This window comes from Grus americana, chromosome 5 (assembly GCF_028858705.1).
Source record: "Grus americana isolate bGruAme1 chromosome 5, bGruAme1.mat, whole genome shotgun sequence".
In the NCBI taxonomy this organism is placed as follows: Eukaryota; Metazoa; Chordata; class Aves; order Gruiformes; family Gruidae; genus Grus; species Grus americana.
Genome location: NC_072856.1, coordinates 51,049,227 through 51,075,405, shown reverse-complemented (window position 1 = coordinate 51,075,405; position 26,179 = coordinate 51,049,227). Strand labels below are relative to the sequence as shown.

At 40.8% G+C, this 26,179-nt stretch overlaps 1 protein-coding gene across 1 annotated transcript in view; it reads left to right on the top strand.

The window, feature by feature from the left end:
- KCNK10 (potassium two pore domain channel subfamily K member 10) overlaps nucleotides 1-26,179 on the top strand; it is a 68,799-nt gene that overhangs the window by 15,268 nt on the left and 27,352 nt on the right. Inside the window, exons 2-4 of the mRNA XM_054827428.1 lie at nucleotides 10,266-10,594; nucleotides 20,161-20,278; nucleotides 23,423-23,583. Coding sequence (XP_054683403.1) covers nucleotides 10,266-10,594; nucleotides 20,161-20,278; nucleotides 23,423-23,583 — 608 coding nt within the window. The remainder of the gene's footprint in view (nucleotides 1-10,265; nucleotides 10,595-20,160; nucleotides 20,279-23,422; nucleotides 23,584-26,179) is intronic.

The window sequence follows — 26,179 nt, the reverse complement described above, 5'->3', positions numbered from 1 at the left end:
TGCAGACTTTATTTTCCTAAGCAGCCATTGTGAGTTTTTCCTTTCCCTACTTTGAAAGTGAGATGGATGCTTAACTGCCATTCTTCTGCGCTTTAAAGAATTAGAAAATTAGAAATTTCAGTGCCTTTCAGAAATACAGTATGTATAAAAATGGTATTCAGACCCTCCTCTCTTTCTCACTATACTTTCTTGACTAAAATTAATTAAATTCTACTCTGCTCTCGTGACACCCCACCTGGACTACCGAGTCCAGCTCTGGGCTCCCCAGTACAAGGACACAGAGCTGTTGGAGCGAGTCCAGAGTAAGGCCATGAAGATGATCAGGGGGCTGGAGCACCTCTCCTGTGAAGACAGTCTGAGAGTGTTGGGGTTGTTCAGCCTGGAGAAGAGAAGGCTCCAGGGAGACCTTATTGCAGCCTACAAAAAAGCTGGAGTGGGACTGTTTACAAAGGCATGTAGTGATACAAAAAGAGGTAATGGCCTTAAGTTGAAGGAGGGTAGATTTAGATTAGATATTAGGAAGAAATTCTTCACTATGAGGGTGGCGAGGCACTGGAACAGGTTGCCCAGAGAGATTGTGGAGGCCCCATCCCTGGAAGTGTTCAAGGCCAGGCTGGATGGGGCTTTGGGCAACCTGGTCTAGTGGAGGGTGTCCCTGCCCATGGCAGGGGGTTGGAACTAGATGATCTTTAAGGTCCTTTCCAACTCAAACCATTCTACAATTCTATGAAAATTAAATTACCTTGTATATACATCTTTTCTATCTCTTTAGGAAGACTAGGTTCAGAATTGCTAAAGTGAAATGACAGAATACCAGAGAGTCTTTTAACAGCCTCACAAAATCCATTGAAAACAAAGAAAAGGGACATGGCATAGCTCCGGGGAATGGTAATTGCATGGATTTTTAAATTTTTTACACACTTGTTAAACTAATCACAACAGGGTTAATAAGTAATCCAACCAGTCAAGTTTACCCACCACTGAATTTCAAGGCATTTAACATCTGCAAGCAAATTGTGATTTTCTTATATTTTTAAAAATTGTCAATCAGAAATATCACATTGTATTGCTACTTTTCCTTTATTGGTTAAGAGTGTATGCACTTCCTGCCAGTATGAAATATTTAATGAATTTGACATTTAGCTTTATGTGAAAATGTATGCTGCTAACATCCTTTTTCTTACATGTGTGTAGAAAATGAGTGAAATAAAATGCTTATGTGTGGGAAGGAAAAATGAGAATGAAAGATGATAAAAAGTGAAAAAATCAAATCCACTCAACAAGACAAATGAATGTTTTTGTTCCATATTGACCCAACTCCAGTAGAGAGTGACAAAAAGGCATTATTGTTGGAAGGCTGCTTGCTGTCTCTGTAGCTAACTCATGTTCATCACTGTAGTTTAAGTCCTGATCTATACATTGATATTCTTAGGGCATGATTGTAGTGGACTGATGACTTTTTCACCAGAATCCATATGCACTCTGTGATTAGTGAGACTCAGAGCAAAAACAGTGCTGGACAACACAGTCTGAGTTGTGTCCTCATCTTTAATGTCCATGTGCAAACTGTCTGTGGTGGGTTGACCTTGGCTGGCTGCTAGATGCCCACCCAGCCACTCTCTCACTCCTCAACAGGAGAGGGGGAGAAAATAAGATGGAAAAGTTTGTGGCTTGCGATAAAAACAGGGAGATCACTTAGTAATTACCGTCACAGGCAGACCGGACTTGACTTGGGGAAGATTAATTTAATTTATTGTCAATTAAAATAGATTTGGGTGGTGAGAAACAAAGACAAGGGCTAAAATACCTTCCCCTCCTTTATTTTTTTCTTAGGCCCAACTTCACTCCTTCACTCCTGACTCCTCTTCCTCCTCCCCACTCCACGTGATGCAGGGGGGATGGGGAATGGGGGGTTGTGGTGAGTTCATAACAGTTCCTCTAGGCTGCACCTTCCTCATCATGCTTTTCCCTTGCTCCAGCATGGGTCCTTCCTATGGGCTGCAGTCCTTTAGGATAAACCTGTCTCTCCATGGGCAGCAGTCCTTCAGGAAATATCAACCTGCTCTGCTGTGGGGTCCTCCACGTGCTGCAGTGTGGATATCCGCTCTGGTGTGGTCCTCTCCATGGGCTGCATGGAAATACCTACTCCACCATGGTCTCTTCCAAAACTCACACAGGCTGCAGGAGAATATCTCCTACAGGTCCTGGAGCACCTCTTTCTCTTTCAGTGACCTTGGTGTCTTCAAGATTGTTTCTCATACTTTTTTTCCTCATTCCTCACTGCCTGCACAATAGTTTTCCCAGTCTTAACTATGCTTTCACAGACCTGCTGCCAGCTTCACTGATGGGCTCAGCTGTGTCCTGCAGTGGGTCCACTGGAGTCAGCAGGAACTGGCTGTATCTGAACATGGGGCAGCCCCTGGCCTTCTCCCACTTTAGACCACCACTGTAGCCACCCCGCTACCAACACCTCGCCACCTAAACCAAATACACTGTCATGGAGACCAGTTAGCCAGGTACTTGGCTTCAGTCAGGTACTTGCTGCACAACTACATGGAAGCAGCAATACTCTGGAAGTAAGGACAGCAGAAATCGGAGGAGATTCCCACAAGATTTGTCCTTTGGAAGAAACTTCTATCAAATAGGAGTGACAGTGTCCTTCAGTGGAAGGCTAGATTCACTCTGATGACTTACTGCATAGCTAAGTTTCTTGTCTGCCACTAAAGAAGCTCTCCAGGAACAGAGAAGAGGCTTAAGTTCCCCTTAGTTCTTCTGATTTCCAGTGCAGCAGCATCACCGTGCTGTGAAGACTCTCATAGCTGGGAAGCTCTTTCTACAGAAAGAGACACCTTAACTTGGACCACACTGATTTCTTAATTTCTACCAGGTTCCAATATAGGTTGTGGAAGATTTTTTTTTTTTTTTTGCCTATAGTTTTCTAGTGAAGAAGAATGAAAGCCACATTATAAAATAGTGGTGGGTTTTTTTTGTTTTCTCATAACAACTGTGTTTCAAATCAATTAAGCAGTTGGGGTATTCCAAGAGCTATTAATTAGTGTGTTTCAACTATAACTGATGAAGCAGAATTATGTAGATTTTTTTTTTAAACTTACTGAGAATCATAATTTCGAGCACTAGCTGGGAATATATGAGAAATGATACAAAAATTGCAGAAGCCTTTTTATATGACATTTTCCCCAAAGCTACTGCCAGGAATGGCAAAGCAATGGTTAGACATAATTCCCTCTGGTACACATTACTGACATTTCTCTCACCAACAGAGAGAACTCCATATATGGACTTTTACTTGCATTATCCTATAATAGGAAGCAAACAGTGACTTTATTCTTTATGCAGTTTTGTAACCTAACATACTCCTCCCTTCTTCCCACCCCACTTTGGGAAAGGAGCAATTGGGAGCAATCAGTGCTACTTACTTTTTAACAGCACATTCAATCTTTTCAGTTTAATGTATGTTGTCCTTTCTGCCTTTACCTGTCTCTCTTTCCATACTTCATTGAATGCCTTGCCACTGATGACTGCATTTGCAGCAAACTGCTGAGATGTTGCTGAAGTCAGCAGCGCTAATACTGCATTAGAGAATCCACTTCAGGGAAAACAATGTTAGGTTTAACCAGTGGGGTACTGCTGCGGTGAAAAGCTATATGCTCGAAGGCACTCCGTGCATTTTCCAAACAAACAATAAGTCAAGCTTTGCTTTCACAAACAGTAAATGTAATAGTAATGCTTCGCACTTCAATGGCAGTTTGCAGCAAAATGCTGTACAAACAGCAGGGCGAAATTCCGCTTGTGCGGCAGGCTCGCGATGACTTTCACTGCTCAAGTCGTGTGGTTGGACACCTTGGGGATATGCAGAGGGATCAAGGCCAAACTGGTGTAAAACATCTCAGCGCTGAGAGCAGTTTTCTTGATCCATGGCTGTATGGATCCCATGGTCCCCAGACAGCAGTGCTTATTATTATGGCTCAACCCAGAACAACAGCCACAGGGATACTAGTGTTCTGCCCCATATGTAATCGTAGCCTGCAGGCAGGATTTTGTCTCCCATTTCTTGATCACAGCTGAAATGTCACCTGTTAATTAGCCCACATCATGCAAAGATGCTGCACAAACACAAAGGCAGACACAATCATTGTCCACTGGGATTTTTGCTCTAAAAGCCAGACTTTCTAAAACAGCGTCAGATTTTTGAGTGCCCAGTGTGTAAAAATCCAACATTCATTGTGTTGGTTAAATGGATTCTCTCTACTTTACAAAACCTGTAAAAACCCGCAACAGACAGAAAAGAGGAATGGGGGTGGGGAGGGTGCTGGAATAGCAACCAAAGCAGGTGGTGGAAATTATTAGTCATGTCCTCATAATGCAAAATCTTAATGGCTTAATGATTTTTTGGTTACACACGGACAGAAACTTCCATGTTTAATTACTTCTGTCATGCATATAGCAATCACCCGCTTCCTGTTGGACATACAAATTTCCTTCATCCATAAACCCATATGCTTCTTCTGTTTGTGACATATTCCTGAGAAGTTCATATAGGTGATAGCTTAAAACACTGATTGTCTCAGCTCTTCCTCTAACACACATCTTATCCTTGCTCTGACTTCCAGGCACAGCCCTCCTATCTTAATCCAAGCAGGCAGCAGATGAAATCACTTTGGGGAGTCTGTGGGAAGGTTGTGAGATGGAAGCAAATGCTAGATACATGTATTCCCCAGGAACTTCTGTTTGGAGATGAGCCAGAGCCTTGGAGTGCAAGATCATATGTTATCCACTGGTGGGCTGTTCATTTTCCTGCCGTTCCACACTGTTCAATAAGGAAGCCTTTTGATGTTAACTTCAGTGTGTGACTATTTCAGAAGAGGGGTGGGGGAAACCCAAACAACTTGAAATCTCTGTCCAGTGAAAATGAACTAAATGAGGCGCCTGCTAGGATACTAAAACAGTTTTGGCCAGTGGAGTCTCTTCATCCCCCAGTCCTTTATGATCCATTTTAGAGAGGGTAGATCCACCTACTTTTAGTGGCCAGTTCAGGGAAGCTGTAGTGGACTTGGCTAGCACCTCACAGACATTTCTGAGCCTTGGTGCTCCAGGTCTCTGTTCTGCAACTTCATACACTTGATAAAATATCATGTTTCTAAATTACTTCAGGAGGTAATGCTGACTTATTTAGTAGTGCTACAGGAAGGATGTACAAGTGATGATAACCCAATGCAGGATCTTGTGAAAGCTGTAGGGAGGATGATTTGCTCATGATTTTTCTCAGTGAAACAGGACTTCATTATACGATTACTTTACAATTCAAACTAAACTTCTAGTTTTAAGACAAAGATAAGGAAGACTCCATGGGAAATTTTGAGTGCTAGACTGTGTAAATGTTTGAAGAAAGCATAATTTCCTTTCTTTTAAAAAAACTCCCATCATGAGGATTTTGGGGAAACATAGTGGTACTTACCTTCAGGTGCACATAAAAGGACCTTGTTTCTTGATCAGAAAGTACTTTGTTGTCTTCCTTGGATGAACCCACTAAAATGGGGTTTTTGATCAACTCATGTATTAAACTTAAAGCCAGCTGCTAGGTTTATGAATGCGTAAGTGTATATGACCTCAATCTAATTCTGTGCTGAATCCTGTGAAAGCAACACTTGCATCAGATGTGTCAAGAATACTCTATTATCCTCATTAAAATGTACATACATTCCTGTGTGCTCATGTAACACAGGAACATGGAAGATAACAAAGTACTAAATAAGATACTACATAAAATCTGAATTACATTTTTTCACAGATACAAATTGTGACAGCAATACCACAGAGGAGGGTATGTTAATTTAAAAAAAATTGTATTTGGTTTAAACCAGTTGAGAAACTGTCCTCTAAACCCACGTTTCTTCGATATCTCCTATGTTCTTGGCATATTGGGTAAGATAGTTGCCAGGATATATATAGGTCAGTGTGGCAAAGCCGTGCTTAATGTTCTCATAGTCAAAAGCCAGCTGAACATCCTCTCAGCATTTTGGCTTTTGTTTGAAGCTGTCCTTCTGAGGTGGCTGTACTTTGAACCTCTCTGTCTGGAGATTTTCCCTTTAAATTAGAACTATTTTCACAGGGTCGTAACAGGTTATCTAGTTCATCCTGCTGCTGTAAATCAGGGCCAACTATACCTAGATATTTCTGGCAGAAATTAGTCTCACCTGTTCTTAGAAACATCAATCCTCTAAAGCAAAGCATACCTGCAGTAATAAAGGACAATTTTTAACCTGAAGCAATGTCTTATGGTGCATCATTTCAATAGCTCCAATGTTTCACATTACAGCCTTTTGCTTTAGAATAGAATATTTCAGTTGGAAGGAACCTGTAACGGTCATCTAGTCTAACTGCCAACTGCTTAAGGTGGGTCAAGTTTTGCCTCAGTCTTCCTGATGGTTGGTGAGAGTTTTGGTTCCTTAATCCTCATCAATATTAGCAGAAATCTCAGGTACTTAAGCTCCTCACATATCAATGGGAGGTCTGGCCGTACTGTTTGTCAGTACAAGTGCAGGTAGTGCAGTACTCTTGGAGGTGAATAACTGTACAGATCCTAACTTTTAATTTGACTTGTAACATCAATATCTTCAGTTGCTTTATTTTGAAGCTTATGCAGACAAACAGGAACTCACCTTTGTTTCCCCACTGGCATCCTCTTACTGGGGTAAGGCCTGTGTCAAAACATTGGTGTGTTCGTTTGAGGGTACCTGTTCCTTTGAGGTTACCTGTCTACTAATTTAGTGCATGCATGTGAATGGAGATTCATCATTGCTTTCAGTGAGGCAAATTGAGTCTTCTTTGAATGATTTAACAAACAGACATGGATGAGACTCTCTTCTGGGAAAAGCCTGTTCTGACAGCAGCTTGTTTTGAAAAAACATGGATAAATAAAGAAGTGATTGTTTTGCATTTATTGTAAACATATCCTCTTCCCTTTTGCTCTACGTTTGTCCTGAACTATAGTCTAAACCATCTCTACAAATCCAAGAATTTATGTAGTCCTTCATTTTCTTAAACTGTTTGTATACCTCTGCACATTGTTGAATTGCCACTGTAGTCCATCTTTTCCTTTTAGTAAAAGTACTGGTTAAACTTCTGGAAGTTTATATAGCTTTTATGTTCATATGTTTGTTCAAAAATTGTACAGACATGGATTCTTATAGGACACTCGTGTTAGAAAAGTAAGCACTATTTTATCTTTTTCTAGTTGGTGAAACTGTGGTTTAAAGGTGAATGGTAGCACTTTTCTGAGAGCACAGGTTCATGGAGGCAGAGTTCTAATTAGAAATTGGGACTCCTGACTTCTTACCATGTGCTCAAGTCACTAACCCCACTCTATTGTCGTAAAGAGTGAGATGCTAGATGGAGTATCTACACCGGTTTTCCAATACCTACCTGCTGCTTAAAATCTACCCTGAAATGTCTCCAGGGTATTGACTGCAGTTGTGCCTTCTGCATCAGCGTTGTAAGATGACTGTCTCTGTTACACATCGATTGCTCAACTAGCTGCTTTAGTAGAGTCTTCCTGTGTATTAATTTATATCATATAAAATACTTTAGGATCAACATTTCTACATACACCTAGGGTAGCTATTACTAATAGCAGAAGATGAAAGACTAACACAGTTGTTCTTAGTTAAAGAGCTATCTTTTATTTCAGACATAAGCAAGCCAAGCACAGTAATCCATCAAGCTGTTTAAGTGACACAACATTTGTAAGAACATTTTACGTTCCCTACCCTGAACTTCCCATCTTGTTCTTAAGTCAGTACAACACATTTTCCTTTGAAGACAGAATCAAACAGGCCATGATTTTACTGTAAAGCTGTTATTAACAGTTTGCCAGAAATACAATTTGAATAAGAAACAACATTCATACTAGCAGTGAGGAAAAGCAAACTCACAAAAGCTGTTTTAACTCTACCAGCTCTTGACTTCCTTCCTCCTGACTTATCATTTGTGGGATATCAAAGTCAGGCATCTCTCTCCACTGAAAGGCTCACCCAGCCTACACTGTACTGTGGTAGTCATGGTGAGGTGGATAGCCATTTCAAAAAATTGTAGCATGCTGTTTCTGTCCTATGAATTCTGTCCTCTTCTTACCATGTGAGCCTCGGATCTTGAGACTATTTTGCTGAGTAATGTCAAGTGTGCAAAATCAGCCCTCAGGGTTGCAGATTTTGTGTTGATTCACAATAAACACAGCAGTTATGGGCTCTAACTAATGTAAACTGATTGAATTCCGTGGAATCCATGGAAGTTATGTTACACTGATTTACATCAGCTGAGCCACTTCTGGGAATACTCAAATTTATTTAGTTCAGTCAGGAGACATTGTGACTCACATTTAAGGTATTTGCCTACAGAGGAAGAGAGGTTCTAACTGCTTCACACAACCTCTCTATTTTACGTTTCTTCTGAATAATTTTCAGAATAATCCTGCTGAAACTCACTTTATTTACTACAATAATCCTTTCCTTTCAGGAGATTTAGAGAATGAAATAATTGATCTCTGTTACAAAAAATGTGACTTCTTTCTAATACTGTCACTCTTCTCCTTATTGTCACTTCAAGTTCTCAGAACTTATGTGAAATATATGTGCAGGTAAGAGAAAGTATCCTTTTAAGTTTGATGTCACTCTATCCTGGCTGATAAGTGTTGGGAACCATAATGACATTTTGATTGTCAAACTGAGCAACTGTGCCACAGGGTGTTGCAAAACTGAGATACACACAAAGGGGATCAACCACAGAGGCTTCCTCTGATCCTGGATCCTTTCTAATCTATTTAGTATCTTGAGCATCCAAGACACATATGAAAAGAAATATTAAGTGTAAGTGTAAAGTAACTATAGATTTCTGTAGTTTATTGGTTAGCAAGTAAGCTGGAAGCCCTGTCCTCAATGGAAAGTTTCAGAGATGCATCACTTCTATGAAAACGTGACTGTAGTAAACAGCTGAGTTCTTAAATTATTCAGTATCATAAAATGGTTTCTATTGGGAAAGAGTTGTAGCCCACTTCAAACTCAAGGCGTAATCATGTTGTATGTTCAAATTATATAGAATAAGTTTATGGTGCCACTCTGATCAGATGTTGTAAATCCTTCTGCTTTAATTTCTGAGCAAAACAGCAAAGACACTTTGGGAATAAGTTTAGAGAATGCAGCTAAAGTGACTGTATTTTAACTGTAATCTGATTTAGGTCTGATATGAAATGAATCAATCTGGTTTCAAAGAAATTACAGGCCAGTGACAGCCGCACCGTGGTAAGATTACAGCAGGGATTTGGTTTAAAATGAACCCAGCATCCTTAAAGCCTGCATGTGGTACCGTTATATGAGTGGAAGCTGAGGAATCCAGCCTCATCCTGCCATTGCTAACACTGGCAACAGAGAGTGAAGTGGGATGCTGAGACACCTGAATTATTTGGAGGCGAGCCAGCTTTGATTCGGATGCCTTGGTAGCTTGACGCAGTGGTAGGGCTAATAAGTCTGGCTGGAAGTTAGGGCTTATTAGCTCTGATGTATGCATGGGCTATAGAGTGTTTCAGTCCCAAGCTGGGAGGTCCATTGTTGTGCTTGGCGTATGAGTGGCTTTGAACTCAGCTATCTAGTATGCTTTGGCTGAAGAATGATTCATGCTAAAGTTTGTGAAGCTTCCAGACTTTAAGAACATTTTCAGAAGTGATGGTTTTGTGAATCCTTGTGAATAATATGGGTCTGCTTATGGTGGTGAGCCAAACAGCATTGTGGTTTGCAAAGCATTTTCTGTTTCTGTCAATACCAGGCAGGCCAGGTAGTGATCACTGATCATTAACAGTTCAATTTCCTAGCACTATTAATACTCTTACTATTATAATTTAAGGACATAAATCACTGCCAGGGTCTCTCACCAAACACCACCTTGTGTAATTTATATCCTAACTAGTCAATATTTTCATGTTCTTATTGCATAAATGGTTTTCTGCATTCTGAAATTTTTGCATATGCGACTGGCCTGTCCAGTTCTAGAGATAACAAGTGAAGCAAACTCTTGAGGTGGCTTGCGTATGGATGGACTAAACGCACACTTCCAGACAAGAACAATCGCATCTATGTGAATAATGTGGTTTATGCAGGAGTCTTGAAAATGGTATTTAGGAAATTTGTATATGAAGATCAAGGTCATACCCTTAGGAATTTGATTTTGAATAAGATTTTTTGTACTTTGTGTTTCAGTGGCCGTTCCCTCACCGGTGCCAGCTTGTGAACCTGAGCCCAAAACTAACGGGCATTACCCAGCTCCACGACTCTCTGTTTCCTCCCGAGCCACTGTTGTTGCTACCATGGAAGCCCCTTCTCAAGGTCTGCAAACAGTCATGAAGTGGAAAACAGTTGTGGCCATCTTTGTCGTGGTGGTGGTTTACCTGGTGACGGGAGGACTCGTCTTCCGTGCCCTGGAGCAGCCCTTTGAAAGCAGGCAGAAGAACACAATCGCGCTAGAGAAGGCTGACTTTCTTCGGGAGCACGTTTGTGTAACCCAGCTAGAGCTGGAGACGCTGATTCAGGTAGGCCATATGAAGAAGATAGTACTTCTTGGAAGTTGGGATAAACAGCTTGGTCATTCGTTGATCAGCTGAGTCGGTGAGGAACAAAATTGTTCACAGAGCCCTCACCAGGGGCAGTGTGAAGAGCAGGTTCTTTTTAAAGTCCAGGAAACAGAAACTATGTCTCCAAAATGTTGCAAACAGAGGTTGAATGTATTCACTAGAATAATGAAAAATGTTTGCAAAGAAAATCAGAACTCAATATCTGGAAGAAATTTTTGTGAGAGTTGACAGATTTGCAAGACATTTACCCATCATCTCTGTAAATTTTCAAATGATACTAAGTTCTTAATTCTTCCTCCAAAATTAAACACAGCAACAAGGAGTAGGCAAACAGGAAATGATAGGTGGGAATTTTGAAATAAATATTCAGCCAGCAATTCTGAAATTACTGGTATATTAATTTATAGGTTTACTATTTCTATATTTAGGTAAATGAATGATGATGAAGTATACAATTAAAACCAGAAAATAACTGGCATTTAGGAACTACAGAATTTTTACTCTGGCCTAGTATGCAAAGCTTTAGAATAATTTTTGAAGGAAATAAATATCAAGTATGTAGGGATAAGTGGAAAATGGAATAACATGCAAGAAAGGTCTATCAAGGATAGAGTTAGCTTTCGTTCATTAAAACTCTAGACAAGGGAAGTATTCTAGATCTTACAAGACTTCAGTAGAGTATCTTCTAGGATCTCATGTAGAATCCTATCAGCCGAGAGAAAAAAGAGATTAGATAAGAAATGTGAGATACCTAAGGTATATATTCCAAAGTTGAACTTCAACCTCATATTTCAGACCTGAATTTGTGTCTGAGCCTTCCAAGAGCACAATGTGTTTCCCTCTGGGGTGTCACACCAGGGCTCCATTGTGATTTCAGCCTGTTTGAACGAACACAGAGCTATCCTCTGGATTCTTGTGTCCATCCACCCACCTGTGTTATAATACCCTTTATACAAGTGAATAAAATTTATAAGCTTAGTATTTCTTTTAAGCAGCTGTTCAAGGATCTAATTGCTGTGATGGAAAAAGCATTCTCCTACATTTCAGCCTAAACTTGCTCAATTTTCTCATAGTTGGTCTTCCGCAGACTTCGTACCATTGCTTAATTGATTCCTCTCCCTTGCTACACACGTGTAGACAGGAATGCTCTTCTGTGTCTCCTAAGCAAAACTAATTATTTCTGTTTCTTTGCAGATAGATGTGGGCTCTCCCTGCTTGTGCTCTGTGTTCACAGAAGCCAGGCCAGTTCTGAGTCAGCAGCTGTGTACCTGTGCCTTTGGACAGCCTGGTACTGTAGCTAAGAAGCCAAACCTGCTTCAGCAGGAAGCAGTATTGTGCTGATGTGACTGTACAGCTTTTGGATCAGGGCTGGCTTGGATCACATCCTTCATCTGTCGGCAAAAGACAGGTGAACGTTTGGTTGGCAGGGTGAATTCTGTTCAGGGATATTGGTTTAGATGTGTTTCTCTTGGCAGTGTTGCAGAGATCTGTATTTCCCTCAACTCCTTAGGTATAATGTGTGGTGGCTGATTAAAGGATTTTTAAAAAACACTAAAAGCAAGAAGCTTGTATTCCCTTGATGGGAATGTCACTATTAAAAGATATGCAAAATGCTTTCTTTTCTAGCAGAAAGCAGAAAACATAATAGGTGCACAAGCAAAGTACCTCAACAGGTTGGTAGACTCCTACATGCCGACTGCAGTACAAAGATTTCTAAATAGCCCCTATTTTCTAGCCTAAGCTGTGTACCAGTTTTAATTCTTTATCTTACACAATATTTTTCCTTCTTTCTCCTCAAAAGTGGTGACACTAAAGTAAAAAACAGGCATACTGTGTCATTAGAAGGCAGATATTCTGAACAAATCTTATCATCTCCTGAGATTTCAGTATGTCCTCAGGCATTACACTGGGTAACTGGAAATCATTTTGCAAAGGTAAATTAAATGGGTTTAGCAGCTTTGCATGTGAATATCTTAAGGCCACGTGATGTGAGATATTGAAATAGATTTGTCAATAAAGAACAAGTTCCTTTGGATTCTTCTGTATGTCTGGGGGTGAAACTGGCTCCAGGGAGATAGTTGGGTATGCTGATATAGAAAACTCTGATTGTAACTGACTTGCACAGAAGAACAGTGAACTACTGCTTGAAGATAATGTCAGGGGGTTAACGTAGTGTTTTCATGCCTTCATGTTGTTGATCTCAAAAGTGACATCTCTCTGGCTGGCACAATGCATTTCTGCATTGCACCAAATGCTGCACCTGCCTTTACAGCTGTGATTTCAGACTGATGTGGCAACCTCCATGAGTCCTGGCTGCTGTGCTCTGTGCAGTCAGCACCTGGCTACCGCTAAGGGAGCTATTTATAATTAATGTTATTTGACTACCTGAAAGCCTTTAGGTGAACACAGATCATACTCTCCATAATGACTGCATTGATTCACCTCTGTGCTTTGGAGAGTATGGAAAAAATACGAAAAGAAAGACCTTAGAACTGGCTTGTTTCCTTTTAGTGTGGGAGTGGCTCTGGCACAATCTTTTAAGGAGAAGAGGAAAGGAGTGTCACGGTCTTTACAGGACTAATGATGGAAAAATTTACCTCTTTGCCTAAATTTCAATCTTTCAAAGGATTCTCCTTTGGAAAAATCTATAAGGAAGATGCACGGCACTGTATGAAGAAACTGTTAAAATTTAGTGTGGATGAGACATCCTTTCCAACTTGATCTCTGATAACCCATTGCAAATATTAGCACTGGTAGCACAAATGTGAATTGCTGAATCCAGACTGTGAAGTTCATTCGTAGACTTCAGAAGTAATATAGTGATGAAAGTAGTGCAAATCCCTAGGAATATTCAAAGTATTTTAAATTTGTATTTATCTGTTGGGTTTCGGTTCAGGTCTGTCTACTACTAACAAACACAATGACAAGTATTTTTTTCTTAGCAATAGCAAGTATTTCACAATGCAGTCTATATTGTCCAAAGTCACCTGAAGTGGAAGTTCTTAACTGTACATTTTTAAAGCCCATTTCTGCTTCTGAAGACATTTGTTGCAGTGAAGCAAGTTCATTATTTAATGCCTTATGTGATCTACAGCTTGGTGAATGGTGAATACCAGAATAAGAAAATGATAAGATCGTGTGTTCTATCTTGACACTTTTGAGTTTTCAAAGTTAGAGAGAAGTGAAATCTAGAATATGCTAAAAGGCAATGAGACTTCCGGTGCTTCAAGTACATTTAGCTGTATTGTACCCATTTGAACAAAGAGCAGAAGAAAGTAGGACTCAAGTGACTGGGCATACACTTGAAAAGAAAAATAACATTGGTAGTTACGCCTGCTAACATATTACAAAACTTTTTTTTGTTCATATATGTCATAGCATAAGTTTATTAGTAGCTGGGGTCAAAAAGAAGTCATTTTGCCTTTGTAGTAATGCACACTTAGAGTGTATAATGGGAAGGTTATGCCTCTCAGGAAGATCAGACGTTATCTATCATTAGGAGAGGCAGGCAGGAAGACCATCAATGTGTTTTGGCAAAGTAATTCTTATGGACCTGATAAGGGGATTTATATTCTGTTTCTATGTAGCCTGTGCACTGTGTATGAGTAAAAACTTTTCTAATGAGCCCTGCTTTCATAATGAGCCCTGTGCAATGACGTAAGATAGAGTGGCTTGCTACTGTAAGAAGTTACTTACGTTATTGGCGGGCTGCTTTCTTTTTCCTTTTCCTTTAGGGTTTAATTTAGGAGTGTGAGTGATTATAGTATTAAAAAAAAAAAATCACCCTCCAGGGAACTAAGTCATATTATCAATGTCCAATAATGACTGCAGCAACTCATTAGAGTTAGACTGTAATCTGAAAAGGAAGCAGAGCTGGAAATAAGCTAGTCAGGCTTTCCTGGCTAATTATGTTAGTAAGAGTTCATATTTTGGATAGGCACTTTTGATTAGTGTTCTGAACTACTTTTGCCCTGAAGGTAAGCAAGAAAGGGAACATCCTGTATGTTTCAGTTTTCAGCTACTTGACAGGTTCACTAGTGCCATAAGTCAGCTTGTCTTTTCAGGAAGTTTCCTTGTAAAATGAGGAGAACCTGGATGGCTTTCATGTGCTAGAAGAAAGCTCTAGGTGGAGAAGGAAAAAAAAAAAAAAGGGATTTTGATTTAGCTATGAGGAAGACTTGCCTGTTGCTGAAGACAGGAAAAGACTATTTGAACTGTGAAGAAAAACAAAGGCACATATCTGATTATTGAACATGCCTGTGCCTCTGGAGGTTGTCTTCTATATGTCCCAACTTCTCTTCTGCCCCTGATCTTTATTTGACCTTATTCCCCCTAAAAGGATATGAAAAAAGAATTCAGATCTCTTGGGTCCTGTTTAAGTTGGTGCAGGCACCCTAGTAACTTCAGTCCAGAGATACTCCAGGGAGACAGACTGAGCCTAGGATGCTGCAGAAGTCTGCAGCTGTCCTGTAGCTATGTTGCTTCCAGAACTTAAGAAGTTTGCAGGGAGCTAAGCCCTTTGGACTTAGATCTCTGTGCGTGTCCCTTGTTGCATGCTGTAGATCTACCTTCAGACACAGCGTATGCACGACAATCAAATCACTGTAAGTGTAGGTAGATCACTGTCTGGCTGATTGTCACCTCAAGGCCTTTATGGGACAAGCAGAAATATTTAAGGGATGGGCGTTCCTACTTATTACTTTTGATTATACCTGAACAAAAATTTCTGGCCTTGGTCCTTTGAAAATGCTGTTGAGGAAAAGTGAATAAATGGGAATTTATAATGAGGATCCCTTAATCACTGTATGAGCGGTGGTGAGAATAAGTAGAGAGGTAGGGAGTATAGAGAAAAGTTATTAAGGAATTAGTCTTTAAAAGCTGCTTGCTAATGAGAAGCATCCTAATAATCGTAATAGAGAAACATCAGAGCATGAAAGGCAATTGAAACAACTTTTTGTATGCTTGATAGGAATCTGCTTGGAAAAGAATTGTAGAGGGAGATAATCATTATTGGATTAGCATGATCTGTGGAGAGGAATTAATGGAACTAGAAAAAAGATGACAAGAATTTTCTTTTCTTATCAAATTCCTATCCTTGGTTACACACAGGGTACAGCCTTTGAGTAGCTCAGCACTCAAGAACGGTATTATGCTTGTCCTTGGAAAAGATTTGTCTTCATGCTTGGGATCTTACTGGAGAAATTAAAGAAACATGAACAAGTGAACCGGATAAAAGCCTTTCTTCCCAGAGAAACCAGAAACAGTCTGTTTGGTTCCTGTCTCATCAGCTGCACTAGCTCCCAGCTATCTTGTTGCCTGTGGGCATAACTCCAGAATTTTCTTGATATAATTTTCTTAATTAGTGTTCAAGGTACGTAATACATTAATGAAGGCTGGCGTGTACTCATTCACACACCAAGGAGGATCAGATGTGTGAGTATCCAGGCAGTGAGGGCCACCTGCACCCCAGCTCCAGCAGCTGTGGACCTCACCACTGCCAGCCAGGGAGCATGGCTGGCCAGGGGCAGCCAGGGGCATCCCCCAGCCCAGACTATCAGGCACCTCCCTGGGGATGGGCTGAGGCTGGGCCAGGATATCAATCAGCCCACGGGTCGGGCCCCAGCTTGGTGGAGCCTGTGGCTGGGCAGGGCAGGGCTGCGGGGAGCTGGAGCCCACCACTTGTACGGCATCACTGGGGCAGGGACTGAGGCAGTGAAACCCCAGTAGTTTCTATTTGGTATAAGGAGAATATAATTGATTTTATCCCTAGAGAAGAGATATGATCTCAATCTTATGTTGTGGAGCGGAAGTCTTGACACCTGGTGAGACAAGTTAGTGTTCACTATACCTCTCTTTGGACTTTGAGTCCTATATGTTAACAACTGGACAGGCCAGGGTCGGCCCATGTCTCAGCTTTTAAATGTTGCTGCCTGAATATCAACAGGTGGAACTGATAAAGCCTGTTCCAAACTGAGATAGAGTCTGGATGGCACTCTGGGGATACAGGATTCAGTTGTCCCAGTATCACCACATATGCTGGGCTTTTGCTGTGGAGTTTGCCTTCAGACCCATATGCAGATTCACCAGGCATTCATGTCTTTTTGGTTACAGAGGGACTGTAGTATGCTGATACCAAAGGGCCCAAGAGTAAAATACACATCTATACAATGATAGGGAACCAAATTGAAAATTGTGATCAGAAATATATGATTTTAAAAAAATAATATTGAGTACTTGGATTTACTTTGGTAGTTCTGTCTTTTCCCTTACTCCTATCTGCCTATTGACTTTAGAACACATCTGTTACTTGAACCGCAAGAAAGATAATTTCAGCCCTTTGAGGTATTCTAAGTTATTGTCTTCCCTGAATGGGTGGCATTTCAAAAGATAAATTACCATAGATTAATAATTATTCATTAAAGAAGAATGTTTTCTGAACTCTTAAAAATATTGAAAAAATATTATGCATTGTGCATGTAACTCCTTTTGAGAAGGAAGAAGGGATCAGGAAAGGAGTAAGTGTGAAACACTATGGGTACTTTGATGACCTGTTATTTCTGATCATATTTCAACTATAAAAATACCTGAAACTACTAGTTTAAAATGTCATAAATGTGGAAGGTTTGGTTCTTTCCCTACTCCGAGATAACCTGAGGATGCAGCTCTCTGGGTCATGCTGCAAAGCCTATCTGAAGTTTCGCAGATGGGAAACTTGTAAAATTTCATAGTCTGCGTGAACTGGGAGAGTCTTGCCAATGATAGTGTCCTTGTTTGAATTTTCCGTCAGTCTTCATCTAGCAGGATACTTCTGTGTAGGTGGACTTGTGGTGGTGGTAGTAAGGCATCCTTTACTCATCGCATGACCTGAAATTGCATGTGTAAGTCCTACTAACTGCAGGGCTGCTCTCCTCTCGCTGCTCCCTTTCTGTCCTCCATCGCTGTATGCAAAATAATATGTATTAAGAGATAGCGTTGGGATAGTTGGATATTTATAAATGAATGATGTCAGTCAAGCTTTAAAGAAAAAAATGAATTTGTTCTGGATAAGAAGGGAGCCTGAGAAGCTCAAAGCTGCCTAAGGCAACGGGACGCTCCTTAACTTCAGGGGTTAGTGCTTAGCCCTAATAGACTTGCTAAACCGTGTAAACTCAAATGTGATTAAAGTGTTGTAATTAGCTTGCTGACATTCACACACTCAAGGGGAAGGCAAGCAGCATTCCTTGGCAGAAGTAACATGCCAGGGTAGCTGACAGTGTGTCATGGCCTATTTAAACAGGCAACCTGTCTGTTATGCTGATTTACGCTCTTCTGGGTAAACAAACAAATGATCTGTGCTTTCACACCACCTGCAATATGCCAGCAACTGGTACAGAAGCCCTTTCAAAGGGTTTGGTCCTAAACATTTCCTTTCTCTATATCCCTGTTTCTTGAGGTATGGACAGGTGCTGAGGAACCCTGGATTTCTGCCCACATGAAATGCAACCAGTCCAGTCTGGAGCTTGGTCATGCTGTAATTTCACAATATCAACTTAGTCTGGCATGTAGCAGCTCTACTGTTAAAAAAGGCTGTCCCGTACTGATCTCTTTAGATATACCTGGCCTCTGTTCTAGCCCTTGTGCCTCTTCTCCCACTCATTTCCCTTTTTGTGGGGCAATGTGGTGAATAACTAAAAACTGGGGAGGAGATTAGCTGAAACTCGCCCAAGGAAAAAAATGTGGTAGAGGAACATTTGTGATGATGAAGTCATTTTGAAATATAGGCAAAAAAATTGTGAGGAAAAGTGCAAAATGGAAGGAGAAGAAAAGAAAAAAATGTGATAAATGAGCCATCAGAGGGAAGAGGTGAATGGGCAGAAAAGTGTATCATGAAGGCTAGGGATAGAACAGGTGTTAAATGGATGTATTTAAAAGTCAATCCTAAAAGCAGAAGAGAATATGAGGTTATAGAGAAGATCAGGAGAGAAATCATAGACATGAACAGCTGAGAAGTGGGGCAATGGTAAAATAGAATGGTTAACCTTGCTTTGCACATGGACTGTATACAAAAAGGTGAAATAATAAAATCACAGTGACAATTCATAGATCATAAGTCAGAGGGAAAAGAGCAGTGGTTAAAGAAATGGAATAAGAAAAGTCAAAACAAATTTGTATCGATAGGTGGGAATTCTATGTTGAACAAAGTCAAAGAAAGAGACGATGTAAGAGGCAGCACTTTGCCTGTCCTGTTGAGCCTGGCAATAAGTTCACTGAAATAATCAAGGCTAAAGGCTGGTGACAATATTTGGGAGGAGGAGCAAATATCAGGGAGAGAGAAGGGGAAGACCTGGCAGTAGTGTGAGTAGCACGGTAACAGCAGCATGAAGTGAGATTGGAACAGAATGGGAGAAAGGCAAAGAGTTGGAAATGGTAAGAGGGAGAAAGAGAGAAGCTTGGTTCCTTTTCATTGGTTTTATGGAAATTAATCTTAGTTGAGAACATCTGGGAAGGGGAGGTTTACTTTGAAAGGCAGCCATTTTAGCTGCTGTTCCAGAGTGAGATCTGAATTTCTCTACGATGGGCAATAGATTGCATGAGATCTACAAGCAACTAGAAAATATGTACCAAAGGGCATCTCAAAAGTGAACTTAGAGCAATTCAGCTGAATGTGCCAGATGCTGATGAGAGGCTTCTTTCTGTACTTTGGAGGCTGATGTATTTAGCTCTATCTTCTTTTGGACTGTTAACTGCAATGAAAGGCAAGGCAAATGTATATGTCCCCATGACATATGGTGCATTTTTAGAAATTCCCAAGCGAACGTTCAGCAGGCTGATATGTCTGCCTGGTTTGATTCAGTGCTGTGTGAGGCATAGGACAGTGACCTGGAAGCAGTATAGCTACCTCAGCTTCTGTTCTGGATTGAGTTCATTCAGCCACTAGCTGGGAGTCTCTGTACCATGCCATATTTGTGGACAACTGGGAAGTCCTAGCTGATCACAAAGTTGTTTCATGATGTTTCCATAGCTATCCTATTTGTTAATTTCAAATGGGATATATATATCTCTCCTATTTTTTCTTTAGTTAGCATAAAATATAAATAACTTAATCAATTATTAATTGTCTGGGAATTAAAATGCTTGGCTGACTAGCTGCAGTTGACTTCACGACAATTATTTGTATTTACCACCCTTCTTGCTGCTTCTAACATCAGCTGTTCCCATTGGGGAATTTTTCCTTTGGCAGTTATTGCTACAAGAATGATATTTATGGATCTCTTTGTGGTGTCAGTCCTCTGCTTCTCAACTGCTTTGTATCTTTTGTCATTTCTCTATGCATTATATCTTTCTTCCACCTCAATAGCTATTTAGTTCAGTCATATATTCAGCTCTTGTGCACAGGGGGTGCTACTATACTCGGAACAGGTATTAAAAAGTTTAAATTTAAGCTGTTCCCGTGGTCCTAGAAATTTCCCTTTGGACCCTATACCGACTTGCATAGGATATAATAAGGCATGCGTAAGGCTGATTTGTTGTCTCTTTCTTCGCAGCATGCTATTGATGCTGACAATGCAGGAGTCAGTCCCATAGGAAATTCCTCTAACAACAGTAGTCATTGGGACCTTGGAAGTGCCTTTTTCTTTGCTGGAACAGTCATCACAACAATAGGTATGTTTATTGTTTATCTTTTAAAATACATAGTCACACTGAGACCTGGATAATGAAATAAATTAGAGGAAGGTAGATCACAAAGAAATAAAGTGGCTGAACTGTATGTCAGTTCTCAGAAGGCATGCCTCTGGTATGTGTCAAGGGCATCGAGCCTCTGGGTAAATATCAGAAGCTGTTGACACAATTAGGGTAGAATAGCAATGCCGAACTGAAAACAAGTAGCACTGATGCAGCTAAGGTTTTATAACCCTGTTCTTGATGTTGCTGCAATTGGTCTTAATTTTCACTAAAAAGATCAAGAACCAGTACCCAATGAAATAACTATTCTATGGTTGTTGGGAATTAGGATTTTAATATTATAGATTAATTTACCCATAAAGGTAACTTTCTTCCTAAGTACATCAATTAATTTTGGCTTATGCTCTGAAATTTGATATAAGTAATTCTTCTCATTCCTTGTAACTGGAAATGTATTCACAGAAGTATCACATCCTTTTTAAAATCTTACTTGCTTTCATATTAATAATTGGAAGGAATTCCATGAATTGTATGTTGTGTAAAAAAATTTTTTTTTCCATTATAGAATTTGTGGCCTTGAAATATTGACACATTTCTCTGTTTTAGATGAAGGGTATACTGAACTGCTCCATTTACTTTTCTTAAATCATTAATTTTAGTAAGTTCATTATTCAGGCCCTTATTATCTGTCCCCCCTATACATTGTGTCCAATGTATTTAGTCTCTTGATCTCTGAATGCTGGCCTTAGATATGCTAAGGTTTTTATCCTCTTCTCTGCGAGCCAGTTCCTCTCTTGAAGGTTGTTCAAGCAGCTGGAATTTCAGAAGATGGTCTGAAGGAAAAAAATGATAAACTGATAACATTGATGATAAAGTTAATCTGCTGATAATTATACAGGGGTTTTATAATTTTAAGCTTAATTTCAGTGCTGTCATGGTTAGAGGTCAAGAGATCTGATCATTTGGAAATCACTGGCAAATTGTTGCTTTTTATTTGCATTGTCTTTGAGTATTCTTCCGATTTAAATATTGGATAAAGTGCTTCTCCATATTACAATTGTGATGCACACACTGGTGGCTGTATAGACAAAGAATCTGACAATCATGTAGTGTGAGAATCATGTAGTGTGAGAATCTGACTGAATTCTGCAAGCTCTTTATGCACATAACACAACAAAAAAAAGTCCTGTGGCAGTTACAAGACTTGCTTTGGTGATCATCTCGGACAGTGGGGTCTGTGCCTTTGGCTCTGCCTTTTCTTCGTTGTAAGAGTGAGGGTGAAAGAGTGATTGTAGAGAGCACACTCCTCCCTGTGTTCCTCTGTATACTAAGCTATGTTACCATGTATTTTTGATGGTAGCATAAAACCAGTGGGTGGCAAGAAAGAAAACATTTCTGAATCAAATGTAAGAAAACCCTCCCTTAATATTTGTTTACTCAATAGACCCAAGTGACAAGCTTTTAAATTACTCATTAAAATAAATGCCACTATGTAGGCATAGTTTATGTAGGCATATTCGTTGGCATCTGCTATTTAAATAACTTATTCAAAAGAACTTGGATTTTTGCCCATATTTGCTTTAAATTCTCCATGAATGAGATTTTTATAGGCTGCATAAAGTCTACGTATTATGTCTGGGCATGAAAATGATTTTATTTTATCCACCAGGGCCCTGTTAGGGCTCCTCTTAGGCAGACGCTCTGCAGACTACCTGGTCAACCTCAGTCCACTGGCCTGTGGAGTCTGAATTTTCTTGGACTTTTCGGAGAAACCTGAGATCATGGATGCAGCCATGAAAAGGACTTTGGGTTGCGGGGAGGCAGTGTTGTGTGTCAGCATAGTCCTTTCACCATCCCATGACAGAGAGATATACCCAGTGCCAGTGTTACAATCCTAACAGGATTAGGACTTGGGACTCCAGCCTTAATTCCCAAGGACCAGGAGGAATTGCTGTAGATGAAGCAGACACTCTCTGAGATCTCCATCTCTCTCAATGCTCTGTGTTTCCACTTTATTTTGTCAGTGATTCGTGATTGTGTGATTGTTTTCAGTATTCAAATAATTATGTATAGTCAGAATACAAATCTCTATAACATTTCAATTAAGATACCTGATCTTAAATGAAAAGGTGCAAATATTACTGCCACAATTCTTGTTTTTTCTCTTTATCATTAACATTTTAACAGAAATACCATGGCTACTGGAGTCATAATGCTCTGCGTAGATTCCTAAGGTTAAATTCATGAGTGGTGCAGGGAAGGGAGGAAGTGCCTGAACAAACTGTGGCGACTACATGTAATTTACTGCATAGGACAGGTGGAGAGCTGCCTTTCTGCCACTATCAGATATTCCCAATATTTTATCTGCAGTTACAAGGCTGGGAATCAAAACCAAACATGGCCAAACATGCTTGGGCTACAATGAGAATTTTCAGGATATGCAGCTGGATAATTATGTCTTAGTCAGAATCTGTCATCTTTTCAACAGTCCCAGGTTACCTTAACAGAGGATGGAAAGAAGTCATGTATGCACCTTTATTACAGCATCAATAATGATTTTTAAATATAAATGGAGTAGGATCTTCAGAGGGAAGGCTTAAAAACTATATAAAAGTTATTAAAAACTTTTGAAATGCAAATGTTAGGCTCTTTATTTTCAAATTGAAAGGGGAACTGAAGAAAGAGTTCAAGGTCAGATTCATGCAGTGTGGGTACAGTTTGGAGGCCACAGTGTAACTAGTCAGTGTGATGAAGAGCTGACAAAATGATGAGCTAACCACTGAAAATGATCCTTGTCAGGTGAATCACACTCCCATCAAGAGCATGCAGCACGCAGGCACCAGGCCAGCATAGGGGGATTTCTGTACCATGATAAGTCAAGCTAGATTAATTAATTAAAAAAAAACTTTAGGTAGGACCTAAGTCTATAGAAATGATGAGTAAATGAGGCTACAGGGGGGTAGCTCATCTGGGAAATGACATCATACCGTGGAAAGTCTGTAAAGAGGAATTACATGTGGAGCAAAGGTATACGTGCAAAAACAGCAATTTTCCTAAAACCATTAGTTTTTCTAAAAAGCCGTGTATAAGTTCTGACAGTCTGATAATTGTTTTTCTCCTCAGGGTATGGGAACATTGCCCCAAGCACTGTTGGAGGCAAAGTTTTCTGCATCTTGTATGCCATCTTTGGGATTCCACTGTTTGGCTTCTTGCTGGCTGGGATTGGAGACCAACTTGGAACCATCTTTGGGAAGGGTATTGCAAGGGTGGAAAAGGTTTTCAGAGTAAGTTCACTGTCAGTTTTTTGCTTATGTTGTATAACTTTCTTTTAATTCTGTTGCTATTATCTGCAGTCCTTTTTACATGTTAGGCATCATGAAATATTTATATGTCTATTTGAGATGATGTTTAATGTCTTTAGTGGCCTCTGTAGTCAGTGGAGAGAAATGGACTTCTCTAGATAGTGATGCAGGGGTTATAGATCATAGAATCATAGAATAGTTTGGGTTGGAAGGAACCTCAAAGATCATCTAGTTCCAACCCCCCTGCCATAGGCAGGGACACCCTCCACTAGACCAGGTTGCCCAAAGCCCCATCCAACCTGGCCTTGAACGCTTCCAGGGAGGGGGCATCCACAGCCTCTCTGGGCAACCTATTCCAGTGCCTCACCACCCTCATAGTGAAGAATTTCTTCCTAACATCTAATCTAAATCGACCCTCCTTCAGCTTAAGGCCATTAACCCTTGTCCTGTCCCTACGTGCCCTTGTAAACAGTCCCTCTCTAGCTTTTTTGTAGGCCCCTTCAGGTACTGGAAGGCTGCAATTAGATCTCCTCGGAGCCACCTTTTCTCCAGGCTGAACAACCCCAACTCTTTCAGCCTGTTTTCATAGGAGAGGTGCTGCAGCCCTCTAATCACCTTTGTGGCCCTCCTCTGGACTCGCTCCAACAGTCTTTCTTGTACCAGGGAGCCCAGAGCTGGATGCAGTACTCCAGGTGGGGTCTCACGAGAGCAGAGTAGAGGGGGAGAATCACCTCCCTTGACCTGCTGGTCATGCTTCTTTTGATGCAGCACAGGATATGGCTTGGCTTCCTGGGCTGCAAGCATACACTGCTGGCTCATGTTGAGCTTTTCATCAATCAATACCCCCAAGTTCTTCTCCTCGGGGCTGCTCTCAATCCATTCTCCACCCAGCCTGTAGTTGTTCTTGAGATTGCCCTGACTCACATGCAGGACCTTGCACTTGGCCTTGTTAAACTTCATGATATTCACATGGGCTGAGCTCTGAAGTCTGTCAAGGTCTCTCTGGATGGCATCCCTTCCCTCCAGCGTGTTGACTGCACCACACAGCTTGGTGTCGTTGGCAAATTTGCTGAGGGTGCACTCGATCCCACTGTCCATGTCGCCATCAAAGATTTTAAATGGCACTGGTCCCAGTACCGACCCCTGAGGAATGTTACTTGTCACCGTTCTCCACTTGGACATTGAGCTGTTGATCGCAACTCTTTAAGTATGACCATCCAGCCAATTCCTTATCCACCAAGTGGTCCATATGTCGAATCCATGTGTCTGCAATTTAAACACAAGTATGTCATGCAGGGGGACAGTGTCAAATACTTTGCACAAGTCCAGGTAGATAACGTCAATTGTTCTTCCCTTATCCACCAATGCTGTAACCTCATTGTACAAGGCCACCAAATTTATCAGGCAAAATTTGCCCTTAGTGAAACCATGCTGGCTGTCACCAATCACCTCCTTATTTTCCATCCCTCAGCATAGTTTCCAGGAGGATTTGCTCCATGGTCTTGCCAGGCACAGAGGTGAGACTGACTGGCCTGTAGTTCCCCAGGTCTTCCTTTTTTCCCTTTTTAAAAATGGGGGTTATGTTTCTCCTTTTCCAGTCAGTGCGATCTTCTCTGGACTGCCACAGCTTCTCAAATATGATGGATAGTGGCTTAGCAACTTCATCCCCCAGTTCCCTCAGGACCTGCAGATGCATCTCATCTGGTCCTATGGACTTGTGCATCTTCAGGTTCCTTAGATGGTCTCGAATCTGATCTTCTCCTACAGTAGGTTGTTCTTCATTCTCCCAGTCCCTGCCTTTGCCTTGTGCGACTTGGGCAGCGTGGCTAGAGCACTTGCCGGTGAAGACTGACACGAAAAAGTCAGGCTCTGAATTTCCTTCTTGATGCTGTCTCTGGGGAATGTATCTCCTAAGCTAGGTTCCTTACAAGGACTGGTTGTAAAACAGCCTTCAAAACACCACAGGTTGCTTTGGGCATGTACGGCCATTCACTGAAAACAGAGAGAAAGTAGTAGTATAACTTCTGGAGAATGCAGAGTAGCTCCTGACTGTATTACTAATAAAGCCTAGAAGACCTGGAAAGCAGGGTTGATGGAGTGAATGTGAACTTGAGAAGAGAGATGGCTGAATGATGTGCTTTCACTGCAGGAGGATAGATGCGTTGGAGTAGATCTGCAGCTGCATAATGCCACTGACTGGATTGTCTTCATGGTATTTATCTGCCCTGCCCACCATGGATACATCCTACACTAGATTTCTATATAGACTTTGTCATATGTAATTTCCCTTCATGTTGCTAGTACCCTCTATTTTTGAGTCTGTATCACCATAAGCAATTCTTTTGCAAGCAGTGCTGCAGACCTGGCAAATGCTGTTTTGCTAATTTGCCAATGGTTCACTTCAGGGATTCTCTCTTTGAAGCAGAACTTCTAGAAGTGACCTGTGTGATGCTTCCCTTGGAGGCCGCGTAACTGGAGGTATGGAGTGGATGAGAAGCTGTCCAAGCTGATTATTTTAGTAGGCATCTATTTCTAAAACATTCCCACAGATGAGAGCAAATTACTTGTAAGTGTTTTT